We start from the raw sequence: 19073 nt of genomic DNA, 5'->3' as shown, positions 1-19073 counted from the left end.
AGAGCTTTATGCCTAGTATGCACATGAGGAATGACCAATAACTCTTTCAATGTATATATATGTAGGTGAGTATTATATTACATGAAGATAGATTGAACCTATCATTTAAAAATGATAGCAGCGGAAGCAGCTAAAATAGCAAAGGAATACAGCACAGAAATGTATGGTTAGTTTATTTTTCTGCAGTGCACAACCTACTTTTTAAGGGAACAGCTAACAAAAAAAAAAAAACTGAGGGGATAATCCTCTCATATCTCCACGGACCAGCCTCCCATGTTATGAATTATTATTCACATTCAATTGTCTATGGTAATTTGAGCATAGTTTGGTTGCTGCTTTACGGAATATATTTTTATTTGTGGTATCATTGTTATGAATTTTGCTGTCAAATGGTGTTTTGTTATTGTGGAAATTGGAATTCCCCTGTCTGTGCTGTCTTGGAGCCGTATGTAAAATGTGATTTGGCACAGCTCAAGCTGAGATGTCTCCCGGGCTTTCACCTCACCCTCTCACACACTGCTGGTCAAATAGAGGCTTTGTTTGGCTGCCTCTCTCAATTGATTCCTCCTTTTCTTCCAGTTTACCTTTTCTTTTCTTGTGAAGACAGGCAGACCATTGTATAAGCAGCAGGTATTTTGGAGGATAAATGCTGATTAGCTTATGGAGAAAATGACCTTTAAAAATGCAGTAAACATCAAATTGAGCCTGTGACTGGTGACAAGACATTGTTTAGTTACATTTCATGAGTGAATGACTTAAACTGGAAGAACAGTGTAAGTTTATTACTTGTGGGTATTTCTTTTGAGGTGTACAGATTTAATAGAGATGTCCTTTATCAAAGAAGAAAGACTCTAGCTGTGAATCCTATCTTAGTTTAGAGGTTCAGATGCTGTCTTGACTATTTTCTCTAATTCATTTAGTTCAGCAGTTGTCAGGCTAAACAACGTCAAAGTGGTGAGATTGTACCTGTATTGTAGTATTTTTCACCTCATTCTTTTGGTTTTACAGCCGGCAATTTTACTGTTTGGTTCAGTCTCACTTCTTTCACGAAAGTAATTTTCAGCTGCAGCAAGCAGCTGTTTTCAGTGAAAGCGCTGAAAACAGCTGAAAACATTCTACCTGCCTAGCACCAAAAGGCAGCATGCAGCCAAAAACTAGATATTTTCCTTAGGGGCTGATGGAGAGCAAACAAGAGAGTGAATATTGGACTTACTTTTGTCCAAAACGTAACTCTGACTCAATGATAATTTTGCTCCGTGTCTGTTGAACGTGTGAACAGGGGACTATTTGCTAACATGTTCAACCCTAACAACTGTGATAATATGCCATTGTGGTGTGTACAGTTTGTTGCAGGGCTAAAGTGGATATGAAAAAATCAATTAATGTAGCTTTAACTGACAATCAGATAATCTGCAGAATGTGACTACAGCTTTGTATGTTTACTGGACAGTGGTTTCTGACCTTTTCAACCTTTTCGACCTTTTCGACCTGCCCCCCTAACTACTACTAGCATACCAAATAAGGCTGTTAACATTCAGAGCTTGAGGGTTCCTCTGCTCAAAGCTGGTTAAAATTGTTATAGGGTTGAACTGTGTGAGGTTTTGCTTTTTTTTTGTTGTCAACAAAAAGAGGGACTGAAGTTGTAAATGTCTCTGGTCACTACAACTTTGGCAGATCATTTCAGATCATGAAAAATGACATTTTTAGCACTGATGGCAAACTCGAGTCTTTGTGCCACCACCTTGCCTGCTATCAATCCTTCCTGCTCTTCCTGTTCCTTTTTCCACCTCCGTCCCTCCATCCTTCACTCGCTCTGATTCTGGCTCTGCAGTGACAGCCCCAAGCCCATCTCATGCATCAGCTGTCAGGCCAGGATTCGTCACTATAGTGTTGGGGGAGGAGGCTAGAGGAGTGAGATATCGCACCGCCTGAACATCTTGACTTGGAATTTATGCTGATGATGACTCCCTTTGCCCTCTAGCGATCCTTCTGTTGCCTCTTCGTCGGCGTGTATACTCCTCTGACATCGGCGCGATTATGATCTTGCTGTGGTCTACTGTCTCTCCCTCTCTTTCTCTTTCTCTTTCTCTTTCACTGTCTCACTGTCCCCGCCCATGTTCAAAAGACTTCTGGGTCACAGTTATCTCAAACAAAAGATTTTTGCAAACTTTCTGTCTCCCTTTGTTTCTGCCATTCAGCAAGGGTTATTGTCACAGCAGGGCAGAAGATAATAAATTCATGGATTAATTACTTTGATCTCAGAAATAATGAATGTTCTGACCCAGTTTGAGAGGTAAAATGTATTTGAGGATTTCTATTTTAGAAACCTTGTTTTTACAGTTGCCCCTGAGTAGAAATTCCTCCATTTCTTTACAGAAGTACATCTATGATCTACAACTAGACTGAAATCAGAGAAGTAGTTTGACATTTTGAGAAACATCCCTAAAGCTCTCTGAGTAACACAATATTTCTCATTTAAGTATAATGGAAGCTATTTCCCCTTTTCCTGGTATTTATGCCAAGCTATGCTAATGGCTGCTGGCTGTAGTTATATTTTTAATGCTAGAACAGCATGAGAGTTGTAGCAATCTTCTCACTTAGCTCTTACAAAGAAAAAGAAAATTGGCCTATTTACCAAACTATTCCTTTAAGTTTAGCTATTGTCCTGAGGTTGGACACAACATGAGGAATGTACAAGATCCCGATTATTTCGTGTCCTTTTTAGCTTTTGCTCTCCTTTTTTCTCTTTCTCAGAATCTTGCAACCAGACATGGGGAAAAAGTCCAAGTACAAGACTTCAGTGAAGAAAAAGACTCTCAACCCTGAATTCAATGAGGTAAACGTGTCTCTTGCTCCACAGATAGCCACAATACACCTGGAAGCTTCTTTAATTTGTCTACTCAGCTCCAAATGACTTCCTGTTGTGTAGAGCAGGGCAATTAACCATATCTTTTCAAATATATCAAACATCTCCCTGAATGTGTTCTCAGAATCAATCTGCATGTTTCTACTAAAAATGCACTAATCTACCTCCTTTCAACTCTTGTGTTTATGAATCATTGATATAAATGTGCTCTTGTGTGTGCCACCTGCACAGGAGTTTTCATATGAAGTATCTCTGGACCATCTGGCAAAGAAAACCCTGGAGATCTCTGTGTGGGACTACGACTTGGGAATGAGCAACGACTTCATAGGTAGGCTGGTAGAAACTGTGATGTGGTGGGGGAAGCGGTGGATGAGGAAAGCAGCAGCACCAGCAAAGTAGATGACTGTACAGAAGTGTTTGAATAAAAGCGATGCAATTGCAGAAAACATAAAAACCAGGCCAAGTGTAGGCGGAGAGAAGAGTAAAAAAAAAAAAATGCAGAGAGATGAAGGGTAATTATAAGGCTTGAGGAGAACGATTGAGCGAGCAAAGGAGAGTTTGTGAGAGTGGAAAAGGAAATGGAAAGGCTTTAGAAATCAAAAAGGAAGACATTTGGTCTGGATCCCCATCCTTCATGGTCTTGGCACATCAGATCACTGCTGCTTCATCGGGCTGTTAAACAGCTTAGGCATGGCCTGCTGTGTATATCATGGCAATAGAAGCTTAGGGAGTGATGGGTAACTAGTGGGGATGCACAGCGAGAATGGATTACCACCCTGTGAGCTTGGAGACCTTCAGATCAAAGCGTTTTACTCTGTCTAATGTGTGTGTGTGTGTGCTCTGCTCATGTGTGTATGAGGCAGTGGATGGGTGGGTTAGTGGGAGATGCCCGGTGTTTAGATAAGCCCAGTGAGTTATTAGCCCTGCTGGGAGAAAAGGCCATGTCTAACATACAGCCACAGATAACAGCCATTCCCCTGACCATTATCTCTACAGGTCTGGCTACAGCACCCTCCCCAGTTATGTTAATTAAAACTGGGAGACAAAGAAGAATGGAGAAAACAAGTTGATAAAAGGGCAGAGCGAGTACGATGCCACTGCACTAGTATAAGAGTGAAAGCAATAAGAAGTGGGCTAATAGGCTTAGTAGAAGATATAGAGGATGTCAAATGGTAAAAGGTGAGATTTCAGAGATACATGGAGGGAAAAACTGAACAATGAGAGAAAAAATGAGAGGGCAAAAGTACACAAGAAAACACAGGCAATAAATCAAGTGGATAACTTGAGAGAGCAATCGATACACTGGGAGAGACGGGGAATTTCATCTTCACTCTGAACCAAATGTATACCTCTGAGTCTGAGTGTGACATGTCATGTTTTACATTTACAAGTCAGGAAAATGGTAAAACCTTACAGAAAACATACTGCTAAAGAAAGACACACAATACTGTAGGTAGTCCCGGTTTAAGTCTTGGTGCAAGACAAATCAAAATCAAGTCTCAAGTAAGGAGTGGATATGCCATATCAGTATCAGCACCTGTACTGACCTTCGCAAGCATATCAGGTATCGGCCATGTTGTGATTGATCCACATTCACTACAGCTTCTTCATCAATATCGTTCTAAAAATCAGAGAATTTAGTCACATTGGGCTGGTTCCACAGTTTTTAGTTGTAGAGCAATCTTAAGCAGAAAGGTACAAATCTGTTTGCCTTGTTGCATGGAACTTGTATTGGATCTGTACTCAGAACACATCTTTAGTTGAAGTATTGGATTTGGTGTCCAAAAAAAAAAAAAAAAAAAAGTCAAAGGGGCAAGTCAAAGACAGGTCTCAAGCCAGATGACACAAGTCCATGTCAAATCACTTGAGTCAAAAGTCCTGTCAAAACAAGTTTCAATCCAAGTCTCAGGTCCTCGAGAAAGTCGCAAGCCTTTGTTAGAAAACTGCAAGTAATTTACAAGACTTTCAGGTCTGTCAATGCTGATCACCAAAGTGAGACCTCATTTGAGCAGGTTATGTTCAAAGTTTCATTTTTAATGTACTGTTTTTAACGGGTTTTTGTTTGATTTAAAAAGTGGCTTGCCTGAAGCGTCGTCTGCACATTTCTAAGACAGAGATGTTTGTACTTGGTCCAAATGACCACGCTTGAAAGTGAGGCGTGGGGGGCAATTTTCACACTTGTGGATGATGGTGCACACACTGAGGCATTCTCTCTTCAGAGGCATTCACAGAGTTGTATGCAGAAATGTGATGGAAGCAGTCGTGTGTGAAAAGGTTAAAAGATAGTTTGAGAAAAAGGTTGAAATCCTGCATGTTCTGTCATCTACACACACCTAGCCAGTTGCTGCATGAAGCGGGCATGCTTGTTGAACTGTTGGTTTTGGAAAGCTACAAAAATTGTCAGACATAGCAAAGGAAGGAGAAAAGTGTGAAGAAAGGATGCTGTTCCATGATCTGAAAAAACTGATTCCTTCAGGTCTAATGCTCTGCTGTGGTTCTCGGTTCACCACAACTTGTGTATCTCCTGGTAGGATTGAATGAGACAGATGTGCAGAGGAGGATTTTGTGTAAAAATAGGCAGACAGAGAACAGGCTAAAACCTGTGCGAGTGTTGGTGCACATCTACTTGCCAGTGTGTCAGCCTCACCCTCGTCTGTGTCATCTCCTCCGGCTCCAGCTCCTCATCCTTCTTCTGTGCCCCATTGCATGTCAGCATGGCTGACCATTCGTTTGTCACTAGCAAACCTCAGGGTACATTCCATCGATCTCTGCTTGGAGTTGGTGGGAGTGTTGTGGGGGCGGAGGTGACAAAGTGTTGTGCGTGATTATCCTATTGAAACACTGTCAACAGGTCTAGACCTGCTGTGTCTGTGTGTGAGAGGGAAGAGAAGGAGGATACAGGCTATGAAACACTGGAAGGCTGCTTCTCTCAGGCAGCGTCTCAGGCGGCGTTCACTCCCGAGCTCAGATGAGTTGCAGATCAACATTCGAGCCTTGTTTGCTTGTGGCTGTCATTTTCCAAGGCGCTGTTAGAAGCCAGCATTGCCAAAATACCGTGTTTAAAACTTCACGCTCCATTAACTGTGCAATCACAGCCAAGGGAATGGCTTTGTAATAACCTCAGTGCAAACAACTGCCTGCATCTCTTTGTCTTCCAGCCTGCCTCTCCACCAACGCCTCCATCACCTCCACTCACTTTCACCTGACTCATTTCCTGCTTCTGTGCATATTTACCCCCCCCCCTCCATTATATTCAGTGGCGAACGCTCTTTCAATAAATCTTTTGCTGTCTAAATCTCTTTCCTTTGTAATTCCCCAGCTACCTGTCTATTTCTCTTTCTCTCTGCCTGGAGAAATGTGTCTTCAGTGTCTTTATATTTCTTTCTTCGCTCCCACGTCTGCTTGCCTATCAAATAATAATGATCTTTATTGGCGTGAATGTTGATGTACATTATTGCTGAAGCTCAATATCACATTATTGAATATTAGATTTTAACAAGAATACAAAATGTTTGCCTGTCCCCTCATCTGTTGTTATTTTCTGATGCCACCAGTTATGGAACATTTCTAAGTACGTTTATTCAGGGTCTGTATTTGCGGTGTTCATTTGGGACTCCTTGTCACATTTTGGTCATCTATGAGTTGTTGTAAAAAAGCGACTAGCTGAAAAAAAGCAATACATTTGGGTAGAACAACTTTACTTTTTCTTCTTTTCTAATCCATTAATCATCTCACAACCCTCCAGACTTATCTCATGACCCTTATAAAGGGACCCAACCACTTGGACAAACTACTGAACTGTGAATAAAGTATGTCAAATTACCTCCGCAGTGACCAGTACTAACAGTAAAATGGTAGATGTCAATTGATGCATCAGTCTGAAAAAATTCTTAATATAATATGTAATAAAAAATTGGTCACAGGGACATTTTTCTTAAGAAATTTTACTTGAAGTATTTTTATGTCGCCTTATAGCTACTGGAACTTAAGTAAAGGATCTGACTGCTTCTTCCACCACTGGTCTTTCTTTCTGTCATGTGCCCTCACCTCCTGACCCTTCTTCTGCATTTTCTCCCTCTGGTTTCAGGTGGAGTGGAGCTGGGCATCAATGCAAGCGGTCAGAGACTCAGACACTGGTTCGAATGTCTCAAAAATAAAGGGAAGAAAGTGGAGTACTGGCATACGCTCACACAGCAAGGAGCCCCGAGCAGTGACAAACCGGACTAGGTCACACAAGACATCCATGCATACATACACATGTACATACAGACACACAGACACACACACACACACACACACACACTTGTCTTACTGAGCGATGGTTGGAAACAGAGACCAAGTCATGCAGTAATAAGAGCAAAGGATAAAACATGCAATAATAATAATGTTGAAGATGAAATCTGTCATATAATGCCAATAATTACAGCACCAAGTATTAGTATATGATATACATACTAATATTAGTGATGGTAATAAGGTGTAATCTGAATACATTTTTTAAAAAAGTGAACCAAATTGTGACAATGTCCTCATTAAAGTGTTGACGTGACAAAACAATACTCACAAAATTGTGCTTTAGACCTTAATGTATTGTGGAAGTTGCTCATATTCTGTCGTTGAAATCTACATCTGATGAAGAGATTTGAGACTAATGTACTCAAAATCCATTCATTGAAAGGGGCTGATGCTATGTGCACCCTAGTGACTCATAATGTGATATTTATTTACAGGAGCGGGGATGTTCTGACAAGTCTCTATTTTAGTGTTTGTTGATCTGATGCAAAACAACACACCGTATTATAAAGCACAAAATGATCCATTCGGTGGATTTGTACCTTTACTGTTTCAGTGTTCTTGTTCCAGTGTCTTGTCATTGACTTTCGGTGACAGTGGCTCTCCATACACCATGATATCAGACATTAACGTGTCGGCATATGTGTGTGTGTGTGTGTGAGGGCTATGAGAATATGAGTGCCTACATCCACTGTCTGTGCAGTGTGTGTCTATCTGTATTCACATCATGCCCCATTCAAAATGTCTCCGTCCAACTTCAGAAGCACAGAGGTGTGAAGAAATAGTAACAAAGGACAAGAAAGACACATACAAGAGAGAAATCCTCCACTGCCACCACAGGCCTCAGTGGTGTGAGTGTTCCAGGCTTGAGGACACTAACAAGCTGTCAATCGTGTGTGCCAGACCTTTACCATCTCCCTCTCCCATTGTCAGACAGTCATAGAGCAACTTGAAGAATGGAATATGTCTTAATATGTAACCTTTCACTGATCTTTTCTGATGAAAGGTTGAAATTGTATCTGTGGCAGGCTAAACGGATGTTGCTTTAGGAGGTACTGTTTGTAGCTTTGCTTCACTCCAGCATTATGAACCAGATTTCAACAGGATCTGAGTGAGTTTACCTCAGTGACTCCAATTCTGCTCCAGCAGAGTCGCAGATGATGTAACATTTTCCTCTTGCAGGGCAATATCATACCAGTAATGTATTAATTTGAAAGTTCAGACATTTGATTGGTCCTGTTATCTTATCTGTCCTCCTAAACCTCCTGTACACACCCTCAGAGCTCTCCTTGTGTGGGAAAAAAAAAGACTGGCTGCAATCTACATCACCCATCAGAGGGAGTTATTTCTGCAACCATTCATCTGATTATTTCTGACCTATTAGATATCAGGTCTATGGTGGCATGTATTTAATTCTTTGTACACAAGACTGACTCGTGGGACTTCTGTGTCCATGTTTGTGAAACATGTGATTGCCTGATGAGATAAACTGTGTGCAGTGAGTAGCAATGCAGGGAAAGAGAATGTAGCCCCCCTATGATTTAACCTCAGGAGATAAAATTAGATTACACTGTGTATGGAAACACATTTGGCAGTTGGGGACGGTGGATAATCACAGACCAGGATCCAAGAAACTGAGAATCTATGCTAGATTGCACACTTATTACCTGCATGTGTGTTATGTGCCTTGATGCACAGATCTGCATATTGATGGTGTGTACGGGCTAGCTCGTTGCTGAGTTGTCTAAATGTCTGCCAGGATATCAAATGTATTCCCCTGGTTCATCTATCACTCCTGCTCTGGCCATACACTGGTTCACAAAAGCATACCCACAGTCAGTCAGTGGCCTCCGGGAGTTTTCTAACTGTTGAATCGATCCGGCTGCTCATATTCTTGGTGTCCTTCGACAACCTTGTGAATGTCTCATCGTTGACTGCAAAAAATGGATCCTTCAGTGGTGAATTAGGTTTAGAATAAAAAAGGGCTTGGGCATTATACAAGCTTGGGACTAAACTATGTATTATAACAGTAAGCTTAAATGCATTTTTTCAGTTAGATCTTAAATGACTTTAACAAGAGGGGTTGGACGAGAATGGTGGGTTTATATTGTACTTTCTCTATGCACATCAAAACTCCCAGCACGTCAGCAGTGAGATAATCAAACCAAAACAACATGATCATGTTATCCAAGCATCAAAGATGTATTTCTGGGAACACTTTGTTTGGGGATCGGCTGGGTGGAAGCAACCTAAGAGTTCACATTTCTGACTGGATCTGTTAGTTTTGTTTACAATCACTAAATTTTCTCACTCTTGTCTATTGACCCTGCTTAGCTTATGTAATCATTTTATCTGCAATACGGCTGCATGTTTAGCAATCACCATCAGCTTGTATAATAGAGTGCAACTTTAGCTGATCATTCTGAATGCTGATGTGTTTACAGTCTATGCCATCAATTCAGTCTCTTACCATCAGTCTGTATTTGTTTGTGAATATGATGATTCAGGGTATTTTTTTGCTCAGTTGCTGTGCTTTACCAAGTGAGCTATTACTTTAAAAACAAAAAATTAAAAAACAAAACAAAACCTTTACTGTCACAGATTTTGACACTTGTCTTCCTTAAATTGATATCAGTGGTGATGATGCAGGAGGGCTGAGAAGGGAGCGAGATGGGAATTCACTACTGCAGTCCCTGTGTATTCACTGTCAATGTCAATCACACAGTATGGCTGCCATCCTGTGGTGGGTTTGTGTAACTACTTCACAAAAATAAATTGAAGCTGTTTCACTGCTCGTCTGTCTTCCTTTGAATTACATCCACATTGTGCTCACATCTTCAAAAACATGAGGCAGGCAGCATATGTGCGAATGTTTTTATTCATCATCATCTTTGAAAATAATCCATATCAAGGCATGTATAAATGTTTTTGTAAGGCTGTGTATATGTTTTTTTTTATGACTCTCTTTTGTGACTACTATTAGCAGTGCATACACTGAATTTATATTGTTTTATATCAAGTTTTGACAAATCAGCTGTATTTATAGAAAAAAAAAACATGACTTGTGTTTCAGTTATAACAGGCAGCTTTTCTTTACCATCTCTTTGTTTCTTTCCTGCTCATATGCTTTGGTTGCATTTCCCTCTCTCTTTCTCTTGCTCACGGTTCAGTCACTCTGCCAATGAAGAGTGGCACGTTGGCCAGGTCACTCCACAGCAGCATGATGAAAGGCCGCAAGGCGGTGAAGGAAGGGAAGGAACGAGAGAACGACATAGCGGTGACAGCGCCAGCCTCTACACCTTGTTCGGTCAGTGCCAGGAAGGCCCTGTGTCTGACATCGTCCAGGACCAGCGAGTTCTCAAAGTTGAGGCCACACAGGTTGGGATCCTCAAAGAGGGATGACAGTCCTGTTTGGAGAAGGAGAGGGAAAAGTCCGGAAAGATGATGGTGGGAAATACAGCAGGTAGGAAAGCAAAGTAAGTGGATTACATAGAGGGAAATAAAAGAGCAAATGGGCACACATATTTCATAAAAGTCTTCTGGCTGCTTGATAAAGTGGTACATGAGCTGAAAGCATAGGTGATATTGAGTATGTGGTATTAATTTGAGTCTGACAGACAAAAAAGTACATGAAAGATGAACAAACCTAATTTCTTAAAAAGTATGTTCATGTCTGGCTGGTCATCCAGCTTGATTTGGGGCAGAGTAACCTCGATAAAGGCAGGAGATGTTGTTTTCATTTGCTCTATCATTTGACGCACAGCTGTGTCTGTCATCCTCTCCTCCACCTGCTGCAGGTCAGCCACTGTGTTGGAGCGAGGCAGCAGGATGTAAAGACTGCTGTCACCTGAGAGAGCAAACCTTGCCACCTTTTGACAAAGTAAAAAAAAAAAAGACATGATGATGCAACATGAAAAATGTTCATATTGATTGATGATAAATCTTGATTTGGATAATTATTATGCTGTAAGTTTTGGAACTACAGTCTCCGTAATGCTGCAAACAGGAAACACAATGTTGCCATGGCGTAAAGTTATCTGTGGGCCACAACTAGAGCGTCATTTTTATAGCTTACATTTGTTCATATTTGGCAAATTGGTACCATTAAAAGTATGGAGAATTAGCTATTAGCCGGTTCTGTTTGCAACGTACCTATGGATGTAGAGACAACTATCACTGTATTAGTTTGACACAAAAGAAAACTTAAAAACATGATGATTCTCAGGCAAATTCTGCAGTTTGGAAGAGCATCTTTTTTGCTATGATTTTTAATCATAGATGATTTTAATCAAGATGGGATTCAGAAATAATGATATCCTTCAGAAACTGTAAATCACTCTACATAAGAAATATGTGTATTGTGTCTGTGTAGTCAGATTGGATGGAGTTATGCCTCTGAGAAGGAATAAAAATGTACAAATAGCTACAAATGCAAATTGTGGCAGTCAGGCTCTAATGGTTTGAAAGTATCTTAATTGCCTTTCATCTAGTGGAGTACCTTTGCCTGATGTGCTTCAAGCTGCTGTATGTTGTATGTGAATGGATGGGTTACAGTAAGGTGGGTGTTGGTATGTTTATTACCTGCGCCTTTAGCTGAGCCACATGCGTCATAGCCACCATGTAATTATGGTGATAGAGGAGAGGCACTTTTACCAGATCACCATCCAGTTTTGTGAAAAGACCCTTCTTTGGTTTCGGATTAAACTTGACCATCCATTGACCTGACACACACATACATACACACAGTTTATTAGTTTCCACTACTTCACATGCACATACACACATTTGTGCACACTCACTTTACTGACCATTGAAGGAGACAGCGTTGAGCAGGATCAGCTGTGTATTGGGTGAAATGGAGTCAACCAAATGGGTGATTTTATTTTTGGTTTTATTTGCCACCCAGTTGTTGATCATCTGTGTGTTTTCCTCACTGGTTTCCAGCAGCCTGGTGGGCTCCGCTTCATAGAACTGAATGGACTGGTGAGTAAAGGACTCAGTCAGATTCATTTCTAAGGAAAAGAACAAAAAAAATGCGATGAGCTACAGAGATAAAGATCCATTTAGCTTTTGTGTGCACTTAGAATCTCTACATCTTTTCCCTGATTGCATTTCTCTTCACAGAGTGGTCATTTCGTGTACTTCACACTGCGATAGTAGTACAGTACGTGGGTTATAGTAGATCTGAGAGGCCATCTCCAAGGAGCCAGCCAGCTTCTCTCTCAGCTTCTTCATCTGGAAGTGAACACAGTGGAAGTCGTGAGGCACACAGACTGCCCATTCAATGGCTTTACGAGTTTTATCCCTTGCACCTGAAGGTTACAGAACAAGAAGAGACACGGTTTTGTTGCACTGGTGAATATTTCTGGCAACAGGACAGTGTATTCATTGTAATGAAGGAACATATGCATTGGTTCAGTTATGTGTTTTTAACATTTTTTTAAACATTAATGCTCTATGTCATAGAGTAATCAGACATATCAGGCTAAGGGACCTGCTTCCCTTTTCATACCTAGCAACAAATGGGAGAGCGCCCCACTAATGCTCATGGGAGAAATGAGCAAGTTGCTAGAGGGATAGGACTCTCTGAGGTAAGAATAAAGCTTCATGGAAAACTCTGTCATGGACTCCTGCAACATGGGTTCCCCTGTGCGACTGTTCTCGTCCTGGCACGGCTCCCAAGCTCTGGGGAACTTATCGCACGAGAAAGGAGGTTTGGTAGGAAGAACTGAAAGAAAGTTAAGCAGATGGTTAAAAATGTACATAAATATCGTACCAACTTTTTAACCCTAGAACACTAACGTCGGGTGATTTTCACCCACACAATTCTTGTCATGTGATTTTCATTGTGTTGCTGCTGTCTGAGTTGCATGGGTCCTTGGGTAGCTTCAGGCTGCTCATTGATGTCATTAATGGTATGTTTGTTTCCCTCCTCCCATCTATGGTTTTTTCAAGAGGCATGCATTCAGGTGATTTTCACCCGACGTTAGTGATGGTGTTACCAATTTTAACATTAGTGTTCTAGGGTTAAAACAATACCTCAACGTGGTTTGGACATTAGATTTTACTCTACATTAAGGATTTTTTCTATGAAGTGAAAAGTCATGTCAGACTTGATTGGTTTGACATTGACCATAAGAATTAACAGTTCCAAATTGCATGAATTGTGCAGTAACATAGCAGCATAGAGAAAAAGTTGCCAAACCTTCAATAATAATGTTTATGGTGCTGAGCCTCTTCCCGTCTGCAGATTCACAATAGTAAATTCCAGCATCCTCCACAACAGTGTCTTTGATCAGGATGGTCTGATCTTGGTCAAGTGGATAAAGCAGGTTTAGTCTCTTATTATCAACTGTATCGTCTTCAGGATTCAGCACTGTCCTGACACCATCCGTCTCTTTGAACCAGTGTGCATTGGCCATGACTTGGCTGCTGGGTGGCAAAAAGCAAAGGAGATTCACTTCTGAGCCTTGGTTTACCTTAATGGTAATGTCAAGCGATGCTGTAGAGAGAAACACAAACAAGTCAAACTCTTTCGTTTTCAAGCTTTTTGTTGATTGCTTCATATGTCCATTTTAAATCTACCCTGAAATCAAAATCCTCCACTGTATTTGTGTGTAAACAAAATACACAGTGCATTTATGTAAGAGAAAGAGAGGTGTGTATCTCACCAACAACTGTGATGTTGTGCATCCTTATCGTCTCGATATTGTTCTCCTTCACCAAACATGCATACTGGCCCTCATTGGCAGGAGTAACAGGGGATATAGAGAGAGACAAGCCATTATTTTTGTATCTGACCGAGGGAGGTGGCTGCTCACTTATATCCTTGCCTGTATTAAGAAAAAAAAACAGTAACAATATATAAGTTTATACTTTTGCAACACAGTGGGAGCAGTGGTGATAGAAATATAATAAGACCATTGAATATCCAGGTGATGGTGGCTTCAGCTGAGTCAAATTGGGGTGAAAGACATGGCAGCTCCAGAGAGGTTCCAGATATCACCCGGAGATGTGAGCATGATGAAAGCTGAATAGAAACAAAATGTCAAATGTCAACGCTGATGAATCCAAGTATCAAGAAGGTTGAGGTTTAAGCCCTCTTGTCAACTAATCAATAGCTACAGAAGATAATGACACTATAAAGAGCAGATTTGACATTTCTCAGGTAAGTTTACCTCAAAACTGAGCTGCAGCAAGAGGTAAAGTACGGCCTGCAGTCTCATCTGCAGCATAGCACAGAGCAGAGAGAATAAAATGAGATAAGCAAGTTAATGGAGTTGTTTTGCAAGTTAGGATTTCATAATGAATATGGCACCAAGCCGGAAAAACGATCAATACGTGGCGCAACCTGTGAAACATTCCCCACCATTAAAACTTTTCAAACTGTGATCACTTATCTATAACTTCCACTTGCATTGAGTACATTTTTGTCATAAATGAATCCCATCTAACTTCAGGAGGTAAATTAGAGCTGTTTATAACAGTATTGCATAATATAACATGAACAATTTTTCTTCAGCTCAGTGATCAAACAACAAATAGTCAGAAAAACATTAAATAACTCACATTTTTTCAATTTCCAAACGTGTCCTATTTCAGTAACCGCACCAGGTTTTACCAGGAATGTTTCTGCCACATCCAACTATTGTTCACTTGATCTACTTCCTCTGAGTGTCTGCTCCTGTAAAACTGCAACCAACAATGACTAATCTGTGGTTGTTGGTTTAGAGATTGTTTGTGTTTGCATAATGCAGGTCTTCTGACTTTCTGGAAACCACATGATTTCACATGTTGGCAACAAATCCTAAGTGGGAAGATTTATATTTCTGTAGTTACCTTGCTGTCAGTTCATGTATTAATGCATTGCAAAGATATACTACTATTACTTAGGTTGTCTGTAACTTTCTTTTTTTTTTTTTTTTTTAGCTCATTTTAAGTTTGTATAATTAAATGTTTTTGCGTTTTTGAGTTTTTGCTAATCGAAACAGTGTTGCCACACTGTGGTAACACTTTTTTCTGTTTTAATTAAGTTTCAATGTGATAAAAGTGAATAGTTCTAATGGAAACATTAAATGAATTAGTACTTTCTAAGTTCTTTATTTATATTTTGGTGTGTATTGGGCTTATGATGGTCCCAAACTGGAGGTACTTTACCCAGTATACCAGTTAGTATAATTTTTAGCTTCAGTGCACTTCACTGTTCTCATTTTGTAAAACTTACTTTACGTTTCAGTAGGAAACATTTACTCCATCTTTTCTTCAAATTCAAGCTATTTTAATATAGAAAAAATCTAATATTCTCCTACACTACATATATTATCTTATCTACTTATCTACTAGTTTGAAATTTGTTAATAAAAAAATAAATGTTTTTGTATTGTCAACAACTCTTCATATAATTTCAGTGCTCTGCAAGTACATGTCCTGATGCTTCTGGACACATCGTCAGTGATGTTCCTGGGGTGTTTCGGGTCTTTCAACATCATACACCTTCCTCCAGGTGACCCAGCTGAGACTGATCATGCCCCAACTTGTGTCCAGAAGGCAAGCTAGCTAATTTTCCTCTTTTGAGCCACATCCATCTTGAGGCTCTCTCTCCTGCTTCAGTGGCTTTGCAGATGGCTTTTCTCTTCCTCATTCCTTCAATGCCCAACGAACTGAAGGTTCTGGGAAGGGATCGGGCCACAAAACCCCTGCCCTCGAATGGGTGACAAGTTGCTGTCCATCTGGCTTGTTGACACCCACTGGCCAGTCCTTATACTTGGAAAGCGTCCTCTTAAAGGCCTCTTCTAAGCAGTCTTCCCAAGGTACTGTCAGTTCTAACAGAACCACTTGTTTGGTGGACAAGAGAATGATGTCTGATCTCAAGGTGATGGTCACAATATGGTTTACTAACTTCAGAGACTTGATCCACTGTGGCTCTGCTTTCCACACCTCAGCCCAAGTCACCTTCATCTTGATTGTGTTCTCCCAAGCCATCACCTGCGATGACTGCTGACCTTCCAATCCAAGGTCTCAACTGTCGAGATCGGCACTTGATAGATGAGGAGTGAGCACAAGATTCTGCAAAGAATGCCATGCTGGTACAGCCATGCTTTAAACTTCCCTGGCAGGCCAGACCCATCTGCTGACTTCAGCCAGCCATCCACCTCAGTCCAGGTTGCCTGGATAGAAGCAACATCCTTTAGACTGCTGTCAAACATCTTGCTGAAGCCCTTAACAGGCTTCTCAGTGATGGTTGGGATAGTTTCCCCTGCAACGTGGAACTGTAACTTGTTATCCACCTTTCCTCTTCTCAGCACCATTGATCTTGACTTGGCTAGCTTGAAGCACATCTGGGCCCACTCCATTAGCTTTTTGTGTCTGGATCTCAGCCTGGGACTGACTCTGTGGTCACTGTGATGTCATCCATACATGCCCTGATGGTTGGCTGGCGTTGAGCTGATTTCATTTTGGCCCTCTGTACTCTGACTCTGCTGATTTAACAAGCATATTCATGGCCAAGGAGAACAGGATCATCGAGATCTCGATTTTGTGCCAGTCTGATGTCACTGCTCCTGAAAAGGCTCTCATCTCGAAGTTGCTGTAGTAGTCAGCAACGACGTCTCTGATTCTGTGATATGATGTTTTGCCAGTGTGGTATTGAGCCATATGCATTTTCCAGGTTGATCCACAACACTGGCAGGCTGCCTTTGATCTCTCTGGCCTCTCTGATGAGCTGGTTTACCTTGCCAGTGTGCTCCAGGCATCCTGATATTCCCGAGATGCCACCTTTCTAGACCGATGATGAAGCTGTTCTTTGTAAGGAAGGTGCACAGCCAGTTGGAAACAGCACCGAAGAAGATTTTGGCTTCAACATTTAACGGGTAGATGGTGTTCTATGTGTTTGGGGGTTTCCTCCTTCAGAATCCAAACCCCTTCTGCAACTTTCCACTGTTCTAGAATCCTGCCCCTCCTCCAGATGACACACAGGACCTTCCGAAGGTGCAGCAGAAGTTTAAGGGAGTTCTTGTTCACTTTAAAGTGCTGCTCGGTCCTGGAGCAGAGCTTGCCTGCGCTCTCCTGGCAACCTCTCGAATTTCCTTCAGCTGCAAATCTGACGAGCTGAAATACATGCTTGGCTCAGGAGGGTCTTTCAGGGTTCTGCAGTCTCCCAACTCCTGCTCTCTTCCTGGGTTGCTGTACATTTGCCTCAGGTGTTGGTCTATCTCCTCCTCTGGGCAGGTCAGCTTTCTGCTACGCCTCTTTCCTAGCTGGCAATGAATGCAGCTCGCTTTTGGGCTTTTTTGTTACGGCTCCGGTGCCACTCTGCCCGACAGACCTGATCTTTTTCTGTAGAAAACAGTGCCAGCTCAATGCGCTCCTCCTCTTTTGCCTGGTTAAAATGTCATTTAGGGTCTTCATCTCTGGCCTGATGTTGTGTATTATCACCTCTCTTCAGTTCTCCCGAGTGAGGCCCTTTGGCACCTCTCTTATCCTCTTCTCTGAACTAAATTGGATCACATTGTCGTCACAGTGGTTTCACGCTGAGGTCATGTTTGCTGCTTGTCAATTGACCTGCCTCCTCTTGGACTCGATGCTGCAGGGAATCATTTGCAACATTTGATGGTTTTGTGCACTATGGGGTGACTCTGGGCCATTCAGTATCCCATGAAAAACTAATTTAAAATACATAAATGTCACCATTATTAATGCTCATTGGTATAACAAATCAAGTGATTCGGTTGGGTTTTCATTTGGCTATACATTTACCTCACAAGTGCATTACTAGTTACTTGCAGGTGACATATGATTGCTTTAGATTACATTTCCTGACAGTAGCCTATATGAAGTAGGTGAACAAATCCCAAAACACATTAGAATATTTTATATGATATAGACCATTCTTTATTATGAGTAACCAAAGTACATACAAGTACATTTTCTGAAACATCCCTGTACTTTTATCTAAGTTTAGTTTTAAGGTATATGAACAATTTTACAGTGTATATTACCACAATTAGCCTACCTGCATACACTGTTGGCCCCTGTCACCTCTTCATATATCAACTCTCACATGTGTACAAATAACTGAATGATAACACATTAATGTTAATTAACCTGATTAGTAATGAACCGTCATATCACATTTAAACAACTATTACTCAAAAAAAAAATCTTTGATACTTTTTACAGTATGTTTTGGGGAGAGAATATTATAGAACATTTTTTCCTAACATTGTTTAGGTCTTAACTGTGCCTGAGGCAGAGGGTAGAAAAGGGGCACATTTTCTGGCCTGTACAATGAGTAAGGATTACTGTAATCTATAATTAACACCTGAATAAGACTACACTGCAGTCATGATTTATATTGCTAACTCTTGATGTCTAATGCAGCTCTTTTGTCAGTGTAATCTGCGACAAATGGTTGCTTGAGACATCTCTTATTCACCACTTTACGAGCTAACATTTGTCTTACATCCTCAGTACATGAGAAGCAGAAAAGAAAAAGTGCATATACTCAACATACTTTCTGAAAGACATAAACAAGTGGTGCAAGGTATGGAGATATTAAATTGGTAATGTAATAAATTACTTTAAATACACACAGTAGATCACTAATCTTGCCTTTTTAACAAAGTATTGTATTTTGTAAATGTATTATGGTTTCTTTCATGTAAAAATCAGAAAACTGGCTATAGGAGTTATACACTTTTGGTGCACTTCTTTTCTTGATATCATTGCACTTATTGAATAGACATTACACTTAGTGGGCCCACTTAATTCAAAGTGTCTTACTGCACTGAAACTTTAGAGATGTCCCTCACTTGTAAATCGCTTTGGATAAAAGTGTCTGCCAAATGAGCAAATATAAATGTTTTAAATAAATGTAGACAGTACAATATTTCCAATTTGAAACGTGTTGGAAGTG

The 19073-nt window shown here is 40.7% G+C and overlaps 2 protein-coding genes and 1 pseudogene across 2 annotated transcripts in view; 1 reads left to right on the top strand and 2 right to left on the bottom strand.

The window, feature by feature from the left end:
* The window catches only part of doc2g (double C2-like domains, gamma), a 30391-nt gene extending 20443 nt beyond the window's left edge, over positions 1-9948 (top strand). The window contains exons 9-11 of the mRNA XM_071504444.1: positions 2755-2836; positions 3098-3194; positions 6954-9948. Of these exons, the coding sequence (XP_071360545.1) occupies positions 2755-2836; positions 3098-3194; positions 6954-7093 (319 nt within the window). The 3' untranslated portion in view covers positions 7094-9948. The remainder of the gene's footprint in view (positions 1-2754; positions 2837-3097; positions 3195-6953) is intronic.
* Positions 9949-10019: 71 nt separating this feature from the next.
* Positions 10020-14869, bottom strand: serping1 (serpin peptidase inhibitor, clade G (C1 inhibitor), member 1). Its single transcript, XM_071504443.1, has 11 exons — positions 14729-14869; positions 14338-14385; positions 14081-14189; positions 13831-13992; positions 13365-13661; positions 12672-12887; positions 12328-12471; positions 11968-12171; positions 11741-11880; positions 10806-11028; positions 10020-10566 (listed from the first exon to the last, which is right to left on the bottom strand). The coding sequence occupies exons 2-11, from the start codon at positions 14383-14385 to the stop codon at positions 10319-10321; spliced, it is 1791 nt and encodes a 596-aa protein (XP_071360544.1). The 5' UTR covers positions 14729-14869; the 3' UTR covers positions 10020-10318.
* Positions 14870-16007: 1138 nt separating this feature from the next.
* LOC139636227 (uncharacterized) lies at positions 16008-17702 on the bottom strand (annotated as a pseudogene).
* Positions 17703-19073: the final 1371 nt, after the last annotated feature.

Source organism: Trachinotus anak, unplaced genomic scaffold (assembly GCF_046630095.1).
Source record: "Trachinotus anak isolate AG129_WGS33_773 ecotype Australia unplaced genomic scaffold, CSIRO_AGI_Tana_v1 ptg000019l, whole genome shotgun sequence".
Taxonomy (NCBI): domain Eukaryota; kingdom Metazoa; phylum Chordata; class Actinopteri; order Carangiformes; family Carangidae; genus Trachinotus; species Trachinotus anak.
This window is presented reverse-complemented; position numbering and strand designations above follow the sequence as displayed.